Source organism: Phasianus colchicus, chromosome Z (genome assembly GCF_987193195.1).
Source record: "Phasianus colchicus chromosome Z, bPhaCol1.hap1.1, whole genome shotgun sequence".
Taxonomy (NCBI): domain Eukaryota; kingdom Metazoa; phylum Chordata; class Aves; order Galliformes; family Phasianidae; genus Phasianus; species Phasianus colchicus.
The window spans coordinates 21,223,007-21,242,622 of record NC_143476.1 but is presented as its reverse complement, the minus strand read 5'-3'; the positions used below and the strand labels follow the sequence as shown (position 1 = coordinate 21,242,622).

Here is a 19,616-nt window from a genome sequence, read left to right as displayed (position 1 = left end):
TTGATCAAAGCTGCAATATTCCCAACTACAGCGGAGGATTTTCAAGCTCCAAAGAGCTCGGGTAAACACAAATCCCAGCTTTCTGTGGGCTATGAGCTGAGCTGCGTGAAACGTCCGTCCGCAGGAGCTGCGCCCAGGGCCAACGATGAAATGCAAGGTTCAGGCTTTGTGGGCTCCACAAGGGTGCGGGTTAGACCTGTGGCCTTTCCAACCTCCCAGCCAAGGCTTCCTGACCACAAGGCCAAGTTTGGAAACTTTTCCCCCCCGTCTGCCCTGCGCCCAACAGCCGTACGCCACCTCCACACTAGTTTCCATTGCCAGACGTTGCGTATTGATCTGTCAGTGCTGCGGGGACAGCGCAACCAATGTCAACACAAGCCCACGGGCTCGCACGAAGTCACCCCGCCAAGGAGGCGGCGCACACGGACCCCGGCCCTACGCGGCTCCCAACCCCGCTCTGCCCCGCACCGCACCGCGCGCCCCGCGCCCCGACGGCCCGCAGGCGCCCCTTGACGGCAGCGCGCGGCACTGCGGGCGCCGCCTCCATCGGCCGAGAGTGGGCGTGTCACGTGGGACGGGGCGCGAGGAGCCCGCGGCGGCGGCGGGGGCGTGGCCGCAGCACGTCGCGCCGCTTGCGGGACGCGGCGGGCAGCCAATGGGAAGCGGCGGGTCGGGCGCGGGGGGGCGGGCGCAAAGGAGCTCGGTGGCGCGGCGCGGCGCGGGGCCTGCGGCAGCTCGGGGTGCGGGCCGCCGGCGCCGGGCGCTCCGCGTCTTTGTGCCGAGCTCGCCTGGCCGCCATGCTGCGCCGCCCCGCGCCCGTCCCGCCGCGGTCCGGCGGCCTTCGCCTCCCGCTGCGCCGCTGAGAGGGGAAGCGGCGAGGAGGAGGAGAAGCAGGGGGTCGCCGCCCGCCCGCCCCCCCATGCCGCCGTCCCGTCCTGCGGACCTGCATGGACGGGCATGGGGAGAGCCGCGCCTTCCCGCGCCGCCGGGGCTGAGCCGCCGCTCGCCGCCCTCGGCCTGCTGGCCGCCCTGGGGCTGCTCCTGCGCGCAGGTACCGCGGCGGCGCGCGAGGCCTGCGGGCGGGGAGCGGCGGGTGCGCGCCGCGCTGCGGATCCGCGCGAGGGCTGGGGCGGCCCCGCGGCCTCGCGGCGCAGCGCTCCGAACGAGCTCCGCAACCCCGGGTCCGGGGCGGCGCTCGGCCCGGCTGCCCGCGCAGGTGTGCGGGGCGCGGGACCGGCGGGGCTGTGCCGCCCCGAGGTGCTGGCGGAGCGTCGCGCTGCGCGGCGGCTGCTGTCCGCTCGTCTTTGCGGGAAGGGGCTGCGTTGTTCGGCTGTCGTTTTCCCACCCCTCGCGTCTCAAGGCTTCGTGAGCGCTCTAGCTGGCTGCTAAAGGCAGACGAAGCCGGGCCCGTTTGCCGTGAGGACCGGCACCGAGAAATGGTGCCGAGATGGAGATTGGAGGGAGGGAGAGCGGTGTCTGTTAAGCATGCTGCGTTTTCTCACTTTGCGCACCTCTGCATACCGGAGTGCTTGTATGTTGTTTTAAGTCTGTGTTACGGCCGTTTGCCATTACAAATGGATGTGTGCACAGCTGGATTTCACGGGTCATAGAAAAACAAAAACACGCCGCATGATTTTAGCGGTTAGCTCTGGGAGCTTGGACATTAACGGCACCGAGTCCAACACGTACTCTGTACGAAACCCCGCTTACGGCTGTGTCTCTGTGTGTGGAGGGGAACCTGCCTTCCTGTGACCGGTGTCCTGATTTCATCCCTTCTGGAATACGCATATTGTTTCCCCTAACGCCACACGCAGCCTCCTTTGTCTCGTTTCTGTCCTTCATGAACTGTGTGGAAATTGCATACAGAAGGCTGATGCTAACTGCTGTAAAGATCGGGAAGGGTTTGGGGTGGTGACAATAAGAGCTGTGGATGAGGGCTGTGAAACCTCAGGTTTGCTTGCCAGTGTGGTAATTATGTGTTCTTTGTGGAAGCGAGGGGATCAGATAAGGTGCAATTGTTTTGTTCACCGAAGCTGAACTGTGTTCCTGCTATGCACTCTTGACAGGTACTTAAGATTTCAGTGGGGAGAGGCTTTTTTTTCCCCGTTGTTATTGAAATCTACCGTAAGAGGTGCTGCTCTCACCGTACACAGGCTCTGTAGTCAGCAGCTTGAGCTTCAGATAGCTGTGAGCTTTCTGATCTTCGCTGTCTGTTTCTGCCTAAACCTGCATGTCTTGCCACCATTGCCACATCCTTCTCAGGGACAGGATTCTATTTGGAAGTTCAGTAACTTATGTTAAGGACTGAGGGACTAAATGGAGACCTGCATATTGACAAAGTGATTAACTTAAGCACAGAATTGCATCATAGCTTTGATATCATCTGTAAAGAAATGCTGGGCTCATCCTTGGCTGAGTTAATGTTTTTAATCCATTATTTGCTGTTGTCTAGGTGGAAATGAAATCATGCTTGGGTCATCTCAGCTTTTATATGTGCTGTGTGGCTGTCTTTTAGCTTCCCTTAACCCCTTTTTCTCTATTGCAGCGTTTCATCAGTGAGTGAGCACTGTGGGTTGTCTGCAGGTTGCTTTGTGCAGGACCTGTGGGTGAGGAACAGGGTGCAAGATCTTAATTCTGCTCTGCCTTCTGTTTTGTGCCTAGGTGACTGCCAGCTGCAAGCACCTTGTCGAATCCAAAAGTGCACCACCGATTTTGTTTCCTTAACTTCGCATCTAAACTCGGCTCTCGATGGCTTTGACTTGGAGTTCTGCAAGGCCCTGCGAGCATACTCTGCCTGCACCTATCGCAACTCCAAAGTATGCCGCGGAAACCTAGTCTACCATTCTGCAGTGCTGGGGATCAGCGACCTCATGAGCCAGAGGAACTGTTCTAAGGATGGCCCCACATCCTCCACCAACCCCGAAGTGACCCATGATCCCTGCAATTACAGTGGCCACACAGAAGCCAACGAATATCAAGGAGGGGAGAAAACTGTCCCTACTTACCTATTTTGTGGCTTGTTCGGTGATCCTCATCTGAGGACTTTTAAGGATCACTTCCAGACATGCAAAGTGGAAGGTGCTTGGCCTCTCATAGACAATAACTACTTAACAGTGCAAGTGACGAATGTGCCTGTGGTCCCAGGATCCAGTGCTACTGCTACAAATAAGGTATAGATTATTCATAAACACTGTATACGTACAGAAATAGAATGCCACAATAGCAGAGTTTCTCATCCCTTAGCAGTTAAGGAGTTTGTTTCATCTGGGACAGCTTCTTTCTTAGCAACAAACAAAAATGAAAACAACGCATTTTCTTTCTCAGTCTCCTTTCAGCTCCTCACCCTCTCCAAATAAAAAAACAACTATAGGTATTGCAGTATAAACATTTAAGCATAATAAATTAGTGCTTCGGAATGGTTATCAAATTGCAGCATCTGTGCCCCTGCAGTAAACAGAAATTGTAGGCAAGGAATGAAAAAAGGCTGAGTCTTGCTTTGCTTGAGTTCTCTAGGTTGGATAGCCATAACTGTAGAGAACAAAAAAACACTGGCACAGTGGTGCAAGATATGATTTACTAAGATCTTGAGGATTCACAGCGGAGACAAGACTGGTAACTGCAGAGAATTCAGAGGCAATAGCAAAAACAAGTTACGTTGCCAGGTGGTTGTCAGAAGATCTTATTTCTCTAGTTCTAGAAAGAAGCAGCAGCCTGAAAATCTTGCCAAGAGCGTATGTCTCTTTTCAGACAGGCAAGACTTAAGATGGCTCTGCACCAAACTGCTTCGGGTAGCTAGGGAAGGAATGCATATTGATAGCATTTGCCATTTCTTTGCCTTAAGAAAGTACATAATTCTTTCTGCCGAAGGTGAATAGCAGATGTGCCTATAGAAAGGAAGTGAGGAGATAGTATGAGTATCACTGAGACACTATTAGATTTACTGCAAGAGCCAGGGGTGTGAAAATGCTCTGAACTTTTGCAGGTATTATTCATCAGTAAATGAAAAGACCTGAACATACGCTTGAAACTACCACCTCCCTTCTTCCCTTTCTGGAATGAAACAACCTTTGTATTAGCTGTGTTAGTGTGGCTCTTAGGGCCTGACATACCTTGATTCTACTTGTACACAATATCAGGACAGCACTGAAGAGTTTTCTCTGCCTATTAAGCTTAGAGGAAGGTTGGAGATTGTCCACAGAGATGTCTGTGTAGAAATATTAATTAATGCTGTTGTATTTTTTCTGGATTCTGAGATGCTAACATCAATGTTTATGTCAGCAAAGCAAATTTTTGTATGTGCAGGAAGTGAAAATTTGACTGATGCATTATTAAAATTCAAATGCATCTTTTCTTTCTTTTATCTTTTTATTTTCTAAGAACAGTCTGTACTGTAAATGAGTTCTTAAGGAATATAAAAGCAAGAAATTACGCAGGATAGCCTACATAAAAGAGTAAAAGAGACACAGGTTCCTTGAGATCTGCTCCAAAAAAAGTGTCTTTTTTGAAAGTCACTTAAGAAGTAAGTCCCTTTTCATATCTGCAGTAAGCTTCTGTCCTTGGTTTTGATAAGGTTCTACAGATTGCTGTTTCTGTGTTACTGGTAGTGCGAGAAGTAAAACTTGCATCTCTCTGTACGCAAACTGTGTGAGTGGCCAGGGTGGGATGGCAGGGTAGGTAGTCTTATCTTAACCTTTAACTGTCCACATTTTAAACGTGATTGACCGTGGTAATGTGTTATGTTGGTACACCTATTGGCAAACAGATAACCAAGAGTAGGAGGACTTCAGGAGGTACTTGTCCATACATACTGGGGGAAATAACATGTTCCATAGAGTGTACCTTCTGTCTTTATTTCTGTTCTTGATGTTTTTGTATTCTTCCTTACTCTGGCACTCTGGAAGAGGTGGGCGTGCTTCTTTTATAATCCTGGGTTTAATATGCCTGCAGTTGCACAATGACAGCTCAGCATGTGGAAGCAATTAAACAAGATGTACAGCTTAGGATATTAGAAATATTTCTAACAGTAATACTTGTTGCATGCTTACAGCCCTTGAGTATTTTCTTTCTTTGACAGGTAATCAAATTTTTATCAACGTACCTGTTTGTAGAAAATGAAGGTTGTTTGAGCTGCATGCATAAGTAACTTGACACTGTAAGTTTTAATACCTCTAATGCATTGTCTTGAGTCCTTTATCACTTTACGGAGCAGACTTACAAATGATGAAGGAGAGGCTTGTTAAAACTGCACTGATGCTGCTGGATTGATGCCTGTAACATTTTATCTGCCAGTGTTCCATTTTGGTTGAGGCAGTTGAATATCTGCTGCTGGTAGTACTTCCTTTATTTTGGCCATAGGGCTGCTTAAGATACCATTAAAAGAACTACCAAGAAAATTTCAGTGATTTTCACTTACAGAGTATTTCTAGCTTCAGGTATGCAGATAAGTTGTTTACCTTCTCCTTAAGAAAGGTTTCCAGAGCACAGTGCATCACTAGTCTTGCTGGTTTCTTCACTGCAGTTATTTGGGATAGATCCTTAATGGGAAATAATAACAAAGGTTTATGCTGATCTTAAGTTGTGCAGAAGCCACAACAAATACTATGTAAATTGCCAACTAGCTTACTTAATTCACCCTAAAGCAGACCTGTTGAAAGCAGAAACAAAAAGAATAGAATGCTTCAGTTTCTCCTGAATGCCATTTTTAAGGGAAGTGGTTTAAAGAGCCATAGGATCAGAATGTTGTATTGTCATCCCATATGCAGTATGCACATGGAAGAGGCATACCATCAAATGGGCTTGTACATGATTACTGACTTCAGATTTGTTATAGCTGGCCAGAGCACCAAGTTTTAGATAAATCAGCAGAATGAGAAGAACACTATTTGCAAAGGTGTCCTTTCCTTTTGAAAACTTTGAGACTTGATTAACACCAGCAGTCTGGGGATTCTCTTGTAAGTCCATCTAAAAAAAAAAAAAAAAAAAAAAGAATGCCAGGAGGAGGTTTCAAAAAGAAGAGTATGCAGGATAAAAAATATGTGCCCCCCCACTTACTTATGCTGAGCATTTGGCAGGGAAGTATAGAAAGCAGTAAAACTCCTCCTTTAATTCCTTGCCTGGAAAAGTATGTTCTCCTGTGGGGGTTGTGTATATATTCACAAAATGCTCTTAGCAATTCGGTTGTAGGTGTTTTGCATATTTGTGATGGCTGTAGCAAAGACATCTGTTTCTTCAGCGTGAACAAAGCTATTGTATATTCTTATATTCTTTAGTCTGTCTGAAACTTGCGATTCCTTCCTTTTTTTTTTTCTTTTTTTTTTTTTTCTTTTGAGTGTGTCTGGTCCTCTTGCCATAGGATTGCAGCTGTTTCAGGTGGAGTATTTCCAAGTTGTCAGGAGACTCAGTTCAGTCTCTCCTTTCTTTCCAACTGATTTCTGGTATGAACTTTGTGTATGTCACTGCCATCTTTGTATTTGATTTCTCCAGCTATAGACAGAGCTCTGCAGCCTTTTGGGGGATTTTCAGAGGATAAATGGTTATGAAAAGAGACTGTAGAGGTGCGGGTAGGATGGGTATCATAGAGTGCCTTAAATGTAATTTTTTTTTTTTTTTTTAAACAGTAGGCCTTATTTGGAGGGGTGTGTAGCTTTCCATCAGTATGACAGCTGTTCTGTGTTCACTAGTGCAGTTGCCCCTGAACAGCAAATGAGGCAGAGGTGCCTGGGCTTCCCTTCCTGCTTGATGTAAATGGAAATGGACAAGAAGCTTTTCTTATCTAGCTAGCAGTTTTGCAGTGGATGGCTTGAGGATGAGAGAGTGAATGGCAGAAGAGAGGAAAAACAATTGGCCATGGAAAACAGCTTTTTATAGCTTTCAACTTTTGTACAGACCGCATTAGTTGGGTAGTGAAATATTAAGTATTCCTTCTGCAGCGTGGTTTGTTTTTTTTTCAGGGGATAATTGCATACTGAACACTGTGTACTTAGTCTTCTTTATGTAATATTAAAGTGTTTGTCTTCCAATTACCATTCAGTTGTTCTTGTAAGTGGGAGCATCAGTTAACTGACCACACATGATTAGGTTTCTATAATATTTATAGCCATTCTGCTAAGATAAAGGTGGATTTGGCTTTATTTCTCAGAAGTACATAGTTTTGTGGGAGAACATCATAAAAAGCTGCTTTCTCGCTGAGGTGGAGCTGATGACACCTCTACATTACTTTATAAATCAGTGTTTTGTTTCTGTGGTTGAGGAGTGGAGAGGACTGCAGGCAGGGGGGAGGATGTAGGGCTTGGTGTTTTCCAGTCCCTGTAAGGTAGTGATGTGCTTGGGCGTGTGGTTTGGCGTGAGCTGACCAAATCATTCAGCAGGTATCGTTGGACAGCTGGAAACAGAGGTGCTGAAGCAGTTGCAGTAATTTGGGGTGTTTCTGAAGGTCAGAGGCCTTCAGAAGTTCTGTCCTCGTGTCCTTTACCTCACATGGCTGCAGCTGCCTCTCCAGACAGCTTGAGTGGAGCCTCACTTCTGAGCTGAGCTTATGCTGTGTTCAGATGGCCTGAGATCTCTTCTCAGGCTTGAACATTGGAGGTTCTTCTGCATTATCACTTAAATGTACAGTAGCTTCAAAATCTACATTGGTCAGTGTGCTTCATTTACCTATACCTTCTTTTTCCCTCATTGCTCTTCATCATAGAAGAAATAAAAGAATGATCTGGACAAGCTGTTGTTTCTGTTCCTAGTTAACTTTTCATTGTAACCAACTGATGATCAATTCATAGTACAAATAAGATTTTTTTGTTGTAAATAATGATGACTGATAGAGAGGCGCAGAGGTGTTGTCCTAACTGCAGGGTAGGCTGCATATTCAGCTTAGAGGGTAGCTTCTTAGGCAAAGGCTGCAGCTGAACGTACTGTCTGCTGGGTGCTTTATTTTTTGTCTTAAAGGTATCCCTGTGTGATGTACAGAAGATGCAGATAAGCGCTTTTTAAAAAAAAATAAATGCAAAGCTTCATTTTTGACACAGCTTGCATCTGTCTCAAGCCTTGGTTCTATGTCGTGGTGATCCTGTCCATCAGGAAAACTCATTTAAAACTGTCATGAGTATGTGCAGTTACCCTGGGTTACTTTGATGGTTAGCACTGTTTGGGACAGTCTGAGAAGAACAGCGCAGCTTTCCTGGGCACAGGCAACGTGTTGGGGTTGATTATTTGCTGCCTTCACTTTCCTGAGAGCATGGATGTGTGAGAGAAACATGGAGAGTTCCTGCTGCATAGTGCTGTTTGCTGTGCTGAGCTGTAATGCATTTGTAATGCAGCTTTTGTGTTGTGTTTTTTTTTCATCCAGAAGGATATGCAATGTATACAAATAGGAATTAGCCAGTGAAATGAAAATATTGCATCCAAATTTTACAGTGAATTGTGGTTTTCCTGTGTCAAATCTCCCAGCTTCCACCTTAGGCAGGAGCCATTGTTCACATGGTTTCCTCTGGGTGATTCTTGATTTCTGAGATCAGTACATGTGCTTCACATCTGTTGCAGGCCTCTGGAAAGAGAAGTTGTGAAAATCTCAGTTGGAGGCTGGAAGGAATAACCTTTAGTGCACTGGGTTTCAAATGTTCATACTTGCTTGTATCAATTCCAGAATCTTTTGGATGGCATTGCAAAACCCCTTCAGAAATATCATGGATGCCTATGCAGTTGTCTACCTATGAAATCCTAACACTGCCTTTCACACATTGCACTGATTCCCTCTCAGACCTCCCAGGAACATATGAGGATTACTGCTCTAACAGTGTGGAACTTCTTTCTGAAATGCCTTCTGCCTATTTTCCATGTACACTTTTATCCCCAGACATTTTTTGGACTGGATTGTATATATAGGCAAGGGCTTGTATCCCCTTTGCTAATTCATGCAGAACCTACCTCAGTAATAAAATAGCAACAGATAGTTACATTTATGAAATACAGACCTGTGGCATTGTCCTTGTAGCGGGGCATGGCGTATGACAGTACAAGAGGTCAGAGTTTAAAATATTTTTGTTTAGGGCATAGAAACCAGGCACTTCCTAGAGATGTACAATGGTCTCTAGAACAGTGAGCAGCCTCAGAAATTATGCTTTCAGTAACACTGTACTTGGGAAGAGTTTGCATGTGTGTTGTCGTTTGAGAAAAGCGTGCAATCAGTACATGGTGGGGATGATGTTGCTAGCATCTGTCTGTCAGTAGCAGTGAGAAGATGATGTCCAAAATGAAATATTTCAAGCATGTCTTAAATGCATGGGGAACTTTTTGTTTTTAGAAACTTCAATTTAGCTGAGATTTGTGTAGCACGCCCTCACTTAAGTTTCTGAAATAGCCTTATATGGGTGTCTCATGGACTTCCTCACCACTGTAGATTAAGAATCCTTTACTTGTCTAGAGAACAAGGCTCAGATGTTGATACATTCAAAAATATTTTTCTTTATTTGAAGATGCTTACATTTGGATTTTTCTCTTTTAGAAAGGGCAGGTAGTTTCTAGTCCATGATCAGTGGCGTGACTCTGTGGCGGCATTCTGACAACCCAGCCAGAGCTCAGAAACTACCCTGTACACGAGTGTGCATATAACACATCCTACACTTGTTTGAGATAGCAGAAAGCTATCTCAAAAAAAAAAAAAAAAAGTTACCTTGAAAATTTGAACTGAGAAGCCTTTGCAGTGAACTTGCTTCATCTCCCTTTGCAACAAGTTCTTGATGTTCCCTTAGTAGAAGGGTGCCAGATTAATGTAGGAGTGGGTGATAAGGGAAGGGCTTTGCAGATCTCTGACTGATTGATTAGGTGGATGTGACAGGACAGAAAATGTAATATCTAAACTTAATGTGTTGAGCCACTATGTTTAGACATGGTTATGTCCTTGATAAGTTTTAATGAGCTCTGGAAAGATGCTGGAAGCGTGAAGGTCTTCATTCATTTAGGCATTCATTCCTCATTCAGCGTGCAGCTGTTACTGCTGATCTTACCAGTTGTCCCTCTCTATCTTTGAAGGTGTTTGTGTTTCATTCTTCAAGAGGAAGGATTTATAGTGATGTGAATCTGATGCTTCCTGATAGATTTTGCCAGGTCCTTTGGTTCATCGTTCTATAAAGTAGCCACTTCTGTGTCTCAGTAAAACCATGACCTCTTGTTCACAGTGTTCATCTCTCATTCAGCTTAGATTTGTTCAGTTGCTGGGCAGCTATGGAGCTTTGCTTCTCTTAAGTATAAATCATTCCTTCCTTGCAGAGCAACAAAAATGTGCCTCAGGAGAGATAGGATTGGTCCTTCATCTGAGCAGTCTGGGTTAGAAATCCGTTTCTTTGAAAGAGTTATATAAAATACAAACTCAGTTTACTGCATAAGGATGTAGATTACGTGCAGAAATACTAATCACTTGACAGATCCCAGTTACATCTTCTTCAAGAAACATAAAGTTGTGAGGTGGTCTTTACAGCAAGAGGAGCGCTTGGACATTTTTTTGGACCTTGGGCGTAGGCATTCAAGTTTAGCTTAACCATAGCACGCTCATTAGTTTACCAGATGGCTTGAGTCAAACTAGCTGTATAACTGATTGAAACAGAAGAACTGCTGGAAAATTTCAGACTGCACCAGTGAGAACATATGGAGTCAAAATAGTGATTACTGCCTGTGTGGGTGGGAGAGGGGCAGATGCCAAACATTAAAAAATAGTGCAGTACTGTTTATGGGATGCTGCACACTCCAAGGAAGAGAAGATGCAATAGGAGGAGGGTAGGCTTTTGTCTTTTACAACTGGTATGGAGAGGTAAGGCTAAGGAGGTTAGAGGTTTAGTCAGGCTATCTGTAACAGAGCTGTTTATTGCAGAAAACAAAACCTTTTGCACAGAGGTATTTAGGCTAAGTGAAATCAAAGCATGAGGTTGTTATAAAGTAGTTTTGATGGAAAGTTATACTTTTAGTTTGAAAATATCTTCTAGTATGCTTTGGAGTACTCTGAATCTTGTCATCCAGGGTGAAAGTAATGATAAACATACGTATTTCTGGTACAGACTGCCTTTTGACCATTTCAAAAAGTCACTATTTGCCCTGAAACTAAAGAAGGAAGCATCTCTGTTTATAATATATATATATAATGTGATTCCTTATTATACTTTGAATTTTTGGAGTTAGGCACTCCAAGTTTACTCTGCCAAATAACCTGATTACTTCCTCTGAGTAAGCACAGAGAACCTACTGTTGTGGCATATTTAAATATGTTTTAAGGTTCAAAAATTTTTTTAAAAAAGAAAAAAGTAAGTGCTTGCTACTCCTGGCTTCTAGGTTGGAAGTCATCTTTCAGAGGCATTACTTGAAGCATCTCTTAGTCTTACTTTGGTCCTCCACCAGAGCGTTCCCTAACAGCAGCAAACTGAAGTGTTATATCCCCCTGCTCCTGGGTCTACTGGATCCAGGACTCACAGTTCTCCCAGGTCATCTCCCCTCTGCACTTGTTGTTTTGGTGGGTGGTGTAAACACATCACTGCCTTCATGGCAGTCTTGCACCACTAATTCTGGCAATGCATCCAGAAAGCAACAAGGACTCTGTTAGGGGTCATGCAGTTACTGTGAAAGAGGCAATGAGAATATTGTGTGTGAAGGAAGCCAAGTCCTTGTGGTCCTTTCTGAGCTTTCACACAGTTCAATCCAGTTCTGCTGTAGTAGTTAGCAGTGCGGGAATTACTTGGCACACTCATCTGTGACTGTAGGATGCATTCCAAAGTGTTAAGAAACCATCAGGCAGGAGGGAATTGTGATGCTTAATTAAATACACAACTTTTTCCTTTCCTGACCTTGTTGCAATTGCCACATGCTAATAGTCCTGCTTCCAGGCCAAGCTAAGAACAACTTTAACAATTGTCACCTGGGAAAATATTGCTTTAAGCATGTGGACAGGCTGTTTTCTGCTTAGGCATGAGTGAGGAAAAGGATCAGGGTATGAACTAATGGGCAATCAGTCCCAGATAATCTCAGGTGCAAAATGAAAAAGGGATTCCAATTACTCCTTTTCTTTTTTTTTCCCATAGTCACTAACTTTTCTTTTGTTTTTTTTTTCTCTCTCTTCTCCAGATAACTATTATCTTTAAATCATACCAACACTGTACAGATCAGAAAGTGTATCAGGCGGTGAGTGATGACTTGCCTGCAGCTTTTGTTGATGGTACAACAGGTGGAGGTGATGGGAGCACGAAGAGCTTGCAAATCGTGGATAAAGTCAGCGGCAAATACGTCGAAATGCATGCCAGGTACATTGGGACAACAGTGTACATACGTCAGCTTGGGCACTACTTAACACTGGCCATTCGCATGCCTCAAGAGTTGGCCATGGCCTATGAGGAGAGTCAAGATCTGCAGCTGTGTGTGAACGGCTGCCCTTCAAGTGAGCGTATTGATGACAGTGGCCACTTGCCATTGCCTGTGAGAGGACAGGTGCTCCCTCAGGCAGGCGCTGCTCGTCCCCGGTCAGCATACACACTGGAAACCGCCACCACCAAATGCCATGAGAAGATGCTGGTGAAGGACATCTATTTTTACTCATGTGTGTTTGACCTACTTACCACTGGTGATGCTAACTTCACAGCTGCTGCCCACAGTGCCTTGCAGGATGTGGAGGCACTGCATCCCAGAAGAGAGCGCTGGCATATCTTTCCCAGCAGCAGAGATGGTGGTGTGGGCAAAGGTAGCAAATCCTTTGTCAGTCTTGGACTTGCTTGCTTGATCCTTGTTGCCTTTTTGTAGGTTTTGTCTCTAACAAAGTTTTGAAATATATATTGTCATAATATATTGAGTAAAGATGAGTATATATGTATATACCATGTATATGAAGGGATGTTTTGTCTCGGGACATCCACCAGACTGTACATATTGTGTTAACTGTTCTATGTATGTTGGATGTCGTATTCTTTGTATCTATTTGTTTTACAGTTGGTGAAATGTTTTATAATGTCCTTGCATTGGGACCTGATAGAAAGCACTTTATTTTTTATATATTAAATATTTGTGTGTAGCTGAGTAACTATATATTATACATATACACATGTACCTACAGTACTCTGCCTAGGTACTGCTTAGTTTAACAAATTTTTTTACTGTATTAATTAATGGGGATATTTTCTACACTTACTGTAGAGGCAGCACTTCTCTTGTCCTGTAATTATGTATGTGATTTCCTGGTAGCTTTTTAGAGCCATTGGAGAGACAGTGCTGAAAGATTCTAATGGTCTTTGTGTAAGAGTGTAACCTTTCCTTTTCAAAGTTATTACCACAGCTGATTCTGCCCTCAAAGGTTAACTAATTCTAGGAGATGGACTGGAGAAGTCACATGCCTGAATTCTGTCTCTTTCTTAGGTGTTAATTACATCAACACATTAAAAAGAGGGGAGAGGAGTGAGAGCCCCAGCTCTGATTGTGGTTACTGAGGAGCTATGGGAACAATGATGCGGTGGCTTAAAGGCTGGTTTTATGTGGTGCCTTAATCTGCTCCAAGAAACAGAAGCCTTAATATATGCTACGGTACTCCAACTCCTGGACAGGCTTGTTTCACTCCTGAAGCTGTTCATCTGAGGCTAGCTAGATCTGCTCTTTGAAGAAGATCAAGTAGTGTTTGCCTTTTAAAAAAAAAAACTGTTGTTTGCTTTGGTGGAGTGAGATGTAGTTTATTCACGGAATGAGAACTTGTAGTTTTTATGAAGATTGCTCTGGCCAGTTTAGAGACTGCTGACTGTTAGGAACAGTGGTAATCTTCAAAGGAAACTAATTAATTCTTTAGTGGATGTGTAACCACAGGCAGTAGATGAACGTAGAACTGAGGTAAGGCAGAAGGTTAAAAAAAAAAAAATCTGATCTAGATTCATTGGCAGCTTGTTCTGTCAAACTTGATAATGGTGCTGTTTGAAGTGAGTTAGATCTAGGAATTAATGCTCTGTTTGATTATGTGATTTTTCCCAGATTCCTCCTGATGATGACAGCCTCCCTGTTTTGTGTGGGTGAACACTCATCACTGCTCTGAATTTAAAGGTCGCGTGGCTGAAAATCAGTGGACAGGCCTAGCATTGCTGCAGTGATGCACAAAATAGATGGGCAGACCCTGTTACTAGTTGAATTCTACTGCCCCTGGATCCTGCATGTATGTACATATACAGCAGATATGTATACATGCATTAAATTGTGATCCTTTCAGATAAATAACATTTCAGAAATGTAGTACTTCCCCTGAAGAGTTTTCCGCTTTCTTGTTCCTGCTGTGGGATTTCTTGAGAAAATGTTATTTGCACATGTTCATTCTTGAAGTCTGCCATTGCCAAGAGAGCTTTAGCTAATGCCAAATGTGGATATTTTGAAGCTAGTGAATGGTCTCTGGAGAAAACTTAAGCTTACAGGGAACAGTGGTTTTTTCACACACGCTCCAAATGGCTGTCTTTTAGAAGGCTGCAGATTTTATTTTCATGCTTGGAAACCCTAAAATGTGTCAGTCTTTTCAAAAACTTTTAGATGTGGTTCATGAATATACCAGTAAGTATATGTTAGTGTAAAAGAGTGGCTGTGCAGTGTGTAAATACTTTAAATTATTATGATAGAAGAATAAAGTTGCCTACCTTGCTGAGGACCGTCTGTAGTGTGGTGTTAGTGACCCCTGGTGGGGTGCAGGGAAACTGGGGATTTGGGTTACCCACGGGGCGGTCGGTCTGTAAGTGAAGCCCTGACTTGTTTCCTAGCCATTGCTTGTTGTGTAGGAACATGCTGAGTACTGTTGCTGTATTGTCTTGAGATACTTGTTTCCCTTCTGCTAAAGCTGCATAGTGAAGTCTGTGACCAGCAGCTGCAAACCAGGCCAGTATACTGAAGATGCTGTGTGTGGGAAACTTGCAGTAGGAACCATCTCTTCGGGACCCCACTGGCACGCTTCGTTTTGCAGTGACTGGGGAGATGCTTAGAAGAGCTTTACCGGGGTACAGAGGCACTGATGCTGTGCTCATCTTGAAGAGTATAATGATGAAAATCCTTTAAACTTATTGGGTAATTCTTAGACCAGAATAATCTTGGAAAAGGATATTGAGGCATTAAAAGAATAAATGGTACAGAAGAACCCATAAGAAAACATTCTGTATCAAGATTATCTGATAAGAATACATGACAGCTGTGATATTTTAGCTGCAAGGCTAAACACAAAATGGAAAAGAAAACTGAAAACAAAGTGCAAAACAAGTTATATCAAAAGCCAAGAGTAGTAGGCCTGATAAATACAATGATTGTTATTTTGCTGGGCTTCTGCTCTGGCGAGAAGAAGAGATGTGGAGGAAACAGTCTTACGTGGTCGATACACATCACTGAAATGCTTTGTGGAAACAAATGGCTGCAGGAAGCAACATGAGCTCTAAATGTGCTTATGTTAAGTGACCATGAAAGACAGCTGTCATACCTGTAAGAATTTATTTTCAGTGTGATGATCCACCACTGAAAGCTCTGCAGAAAGTAATACAGCTTGATCATCAGTAATATAATGCAGCAGCTAGTGAACTATTACTAAAGTTTTGTCTTTAAAACGTTAGCTGATTACATGTATGTTAGTGGTTAATTCAAAAGATTGCTTTAAGTCTCTTCTAGAGTATTCCTGACAAGAGTTTTGATCTTCTAATGTTTGTTAGCAGAGCTCTTGGCCGCTGATGATAATTCTCTGTAGTTGTGGAGACTGATAACTTCCCTTGGAAGCATGTCATAGAACTGAGCAGAGTACTAGGTGCTTAATCCTTCATTTTGTGTGTATGTATGGCTTCTGAAGGAGGCTGTCCTCACAAAGGGAAATGGTACACTAAATTGACAGAAAGTTCTCTTTTTTTGTCTCAGATTTCACTTCCCGTAAAACCTGGCTGGGAGAGCAGTCTGTGCAGAGCACCAGTTAAATGGGATTCAACCTGGGGGAATGCAGTGCGGGAGAACAATCCATCTTTCGTTCTTGTGGTCACGTTAGGGCCCTTAGCACATCAGTCCATTTCCTTTGAAACTGCTGCTTTCCTGCCAAAGAACAGCTCTTCACCTACTTAAGTCTTAGTCTTATCAATACTGTGCTTTTGTTTTATGGATTCTGGGCATGTGGGAGTGGCTATTTACTGAGATAACACCCTAAGTGAAGCAAGTAAGGTTGCAAGTTTTACTCCACATAATGAGTGTTTCATTAGGGGACACATTTAGGAAAATAAACTAAATGAACATTGGCTTTCCTCTCTTTTGTGAGAGCCATTGCAGAGTTTCAAATCTTGCATTCATCACGTGAGTATAGCTGAAATTTTGCAGTGGTTTTCACGCTTTGGGATATTTTAATTCCTGTATGTGTCTAGACTGGTACAAAGTGTTCTATCTTTCCCTATTCTGTCTGTTCCTTGTTCTACAACTATTAAAGACTGCTATCAATACAAAGCCTATGTATGACTAGTAGTGACTCCTTTTTTAATAGTATTCTCTGTTGTGGCTTGCAAGATTATGTTTCTCTGTGTCGTGCTACTAGTTCTTCTCTACTGTATTTAAAAAACAATTGAGGATTACATGGGCCAATGTTGTTCATTAGATTATATCATTCTTATTAATTAGCCTGTTTTCAGAGCAGCATAGCTACAAATCAAGTACAGGTAACCAATTAAATTTATGATGCTGGTAGAAAATGCTTCTGATCTGATTTAGAATTATTTTAATCTGACTATGTTTGTAAATTACACTTCATTGAAATTAAAAGCTGCTCATTAGTAAATCAAATGTGGTCCATAAGATTGATTACAGTTTTCTGGGTACACGCAGGGGTCATCTTCAAACTTGGTAACTAGCTATGTGTGCTACGTGTGGAGTGACAACAGTTATGATTACAGAAATTGATTACTGCAGTTCTAAAGCTTAATTCCCACTTTTTCTTCCTACACCATAACAGTAGAAAAATAATCCATTTCATACGCAAAGTGTGAACATTTTGTTGATTACAAAGAAGGCAGCCATTGCGTGCATGTAGCTGGTGTGTGAAGTGCCCACACTGAAAACTGAGATTCACAGCGTGGCCTTCACAGCTTGCCTGCATGCAGTCTCTGCCTGTGTTATTAATCCACTAAAGCCCCTCAAGGGGCCTGCAATTGTGCCCGTGAGCAGGGTAAGATAATGCAGTTCTAGGGGTGCTGCCTGCACCTGAGCCAGTTTCTCGTGTGGTTTGCCGGCCTAGTTTGCATGCAGGTATTTGCCCTGCTCACTTGTCATGTTTGGCAGATGATGGTAAGAGTTGGCAAGCTGAAATTCATAGGATCATAGAATTGCTTGGATTGGAAGGGACCTTCGAGATCATCTAGTTCCAAGGCCCTGCCGTGGGCAGGGTTGCTACTCACTAGGTCAAGCCTCTGCTGGAGCAGTTTCCATCTTTAATGCCTTGGTTGAGTGCTGGTGCCCAAAACAGCCTTCAAAACAGAATTCTCCAATGTCATTCTGTTTTGCTACAAAGATTTCCCCACAGTTCAGTGAATTCAGCACGGCTTTCTTTGCAGTTGGTAGAGCCAGATGCACTATTGCAGGCTGGCATGAATTCATGGATGTCCTTTGGTAGAGGAGGAACCCAGAAATGAAGTTGAAATCAGAACAAAGATGAAAAAAGATTTCCCCATAGTTCAGTGAATTTAGCATGGCTTTCTTTGCAGTTGGTAGAGCCAGATGCACTTTTGCAAGTTGGCATGAATTAATGGATGTCCTTGGGTAGAGGAGGAACCCAGAAATGAAATCAGAACAAAGGAATCCATGCCTGGTGCATAAATTTCAGCTCCTACTCAGCTGTATCTACTTCTGCTAGCTGCCCAGGTCCTGCCCAGCACGACCTGAAGCATGGTGATCACTTACAGTCACCCAAGTGGAGCTCCACTTCTGACAGCAATACATGAAAGCTGAAGATGTGCACTGGGCTGTGAGCTCCAGTGATAGGAGGGAACTCCAGCTTTACCAGTGCTTCCTGCTGACAGCTGGAAGCTGTGAATCCTGGTGGTCTGCAGAGAGGCATCTCATGCTCAGTCATTGCCAGGCCCGGTGGGTCCTTTTTAGCCAAGATTTCTGTATAGCGCTGCTGTATATTGCATAAGAATAAACTTCCAATGTCAGCCATGCTGAGAGAATACTTTCACTGAATATCTAAACTGCCAGCAGCTAAATGGTAGTATTGACCTCTGGTGGAGTACTTAATAATAATAGAGACTATCTAACAATCATGAATAAAATTTTCCCAGATAACAATTTTGGTATCTTTTTGGAAAATTTGCTTTTGGTGAGATTCTTAGCAAGTCTGTGTGCACACGAATCTGCATGTGCACAGAGCTCCTGCTTTGTATTCTGGCTCAGGTCATCATTTTGCAGTGTTAGCTTTGTTTTGTGTGTAGGCCCTTTAAAACAATTAGGCTTTTCTCCATTTGGAACACAGAGCACATCTACTGCCAACCCTTTTCACCTCTGTTCCTTGCCCGCAGAGCAGGCATTCAGCCTGTCCTCATAAAGCAGGAGTACAGTTCGTCCATTCTTCATTTATTTTTCTCTCGCACATACCCTGAGCGTGTGGCCTGGGGCATTGCTTTGGCCAGAACAGCTATCTGGGGGAAGGTCCGTCCTCTGCCTTTGCCAGAGCTTTGTTCTGAGCTCTGAACATCCCTGTAATGACATTTTAACACGTATGATCAAAATCCTTCCCGACACAAAGTACCTCACCCTGTCAAGGACCCACCAGAGCTGAGTTCACCTTTCTCTTTTCAGCAATGCCTTCCCACCCCCGACAAATATAATTCAAACAATTATAATTCAGTGCAGCCTACGAGAAACACGTCACTTTTCACAGCAGGGTTAGCACAATTCTGTGTTCTCATTTTCCTACATTTGAAGATTTTCTACTTGGACTCTGAGCACTGTAGCTTTCTGCATGTGGATCATGCCTATTCCATTCCTGCGGTTAAGTGAAGAAATATCTAGCTAAGGCCAGCCACAATGGGATATAAAAACCAAAAAAAATTGAGATCTGGAAACCTAGTGGCAAATGATAATGCCTACAAGACTGAATCCTTAAGGAGGGCAAACTCAGAAAAGCATCCCCTTGGATGGAGGCAGAAGATAGCACTGGACTGCTCAGATCATAGAAGCTTTTAGGGGTGGTGTGGGTATGTGATCAGAAGCAAAAATTTAGGATGGTGGTTGTCAACTGTTTATGGGCTGGTTTAACTTTCAGTGCACTAGATGATGTTATGATGTGGAATACTGATAATCAAAAATCATAAAACCATGACATTGTACATTTTAATACAGAAGTTTGAGCTACTTCAGGTCTTTCCAGATCAGGCAACAGCCACATGCAGGCACTCTGGGACTGCAGTAACTATCTTCTGACAGGACAAGCGAAACAACTCAGCAGAGCAGCAGTACTCTAGACTGATCCTGAGACTCTTGTTCTGGGTAATATACTTAAGAGCTCTGTGTCAGAGCATGTATAATGAGAAACTTTGAATAACTGTATGAAACAGTGAGTTAAAGACAGGTTGGCAGCCTTCCACCTGAATTTCCTTGCTTTTGACAGCCTTTTGGATTATTGGCAG

General features: G+C 43.7%; 1 protein-coding gene across 3 annotated transcripts; it reads left to right on the top strand.

Annotated features, from left to right (window-relative positions):
- The first annotated feature begins 744 nt into the window (after nt 1-744).
- Nucleotides 745-16,787, top strand: RGMB (repulsive guidance molecule BMP co-receptor b). 3 transcript variants are annotated; one of them, XM_090131499.1, is made up of 4 exons: nt 745-1,051; nt 2,662-3,170; nt 12,100-12,709; nt 13,378-16,787. In XM_090131499.1, exons 1-4 carry the CDS (start codon nt 958-960, stop codon nt 13,446-13,448), a joined length of 1,284 nt encoding a protein of 427 aa, XP_089987625.1. In that variant the 5' UTR covers nt 745-957; the 3' UTR covers nt 13,449-16,787. The 3 variants fall into 3 exon arrangements, with proteins under 3 accessions (XP_089987625.1, XP_089987626.1, XP_031470736.1); XM_090131500.1 differs by having other exon boundaries at nt 15,874-16,782; XM_031614876.2 differs by having other exon boundaries at nt 12,100-16,787.
- The last annotated feature ends 2,829 nt before the right edge of the window (nt 16,788-19,616 follow it).

What these genes read in the sequence shown, in the direction of transcription:
- RGMB (XM_090131499.1), top strand. Translation starts at nt 958, where the DNA reads ATGGGGAGAGCCGCGCCTTCCCGCGCCGCCGGGGCTGAGCCGCCGCTC. An exon ending in GGGGCTGCTCCTGCGCGCAG is followed by an intron (nt 1,052 to 2,661) that starts GTACCGCGGCGG and finishes TTTTGTGCCTAG; the next exon opens with GTGACTGCCAGCTGCAAGCA. An exon ending in GTGCTACTGCTACAAATAAG is followed by an intron (nt 3,171 to 12,099) that starts GTATAGATTATT and finishes TCTCTTCTCCAG; the next exon opens with ATAACTATTATCTTTAAATC.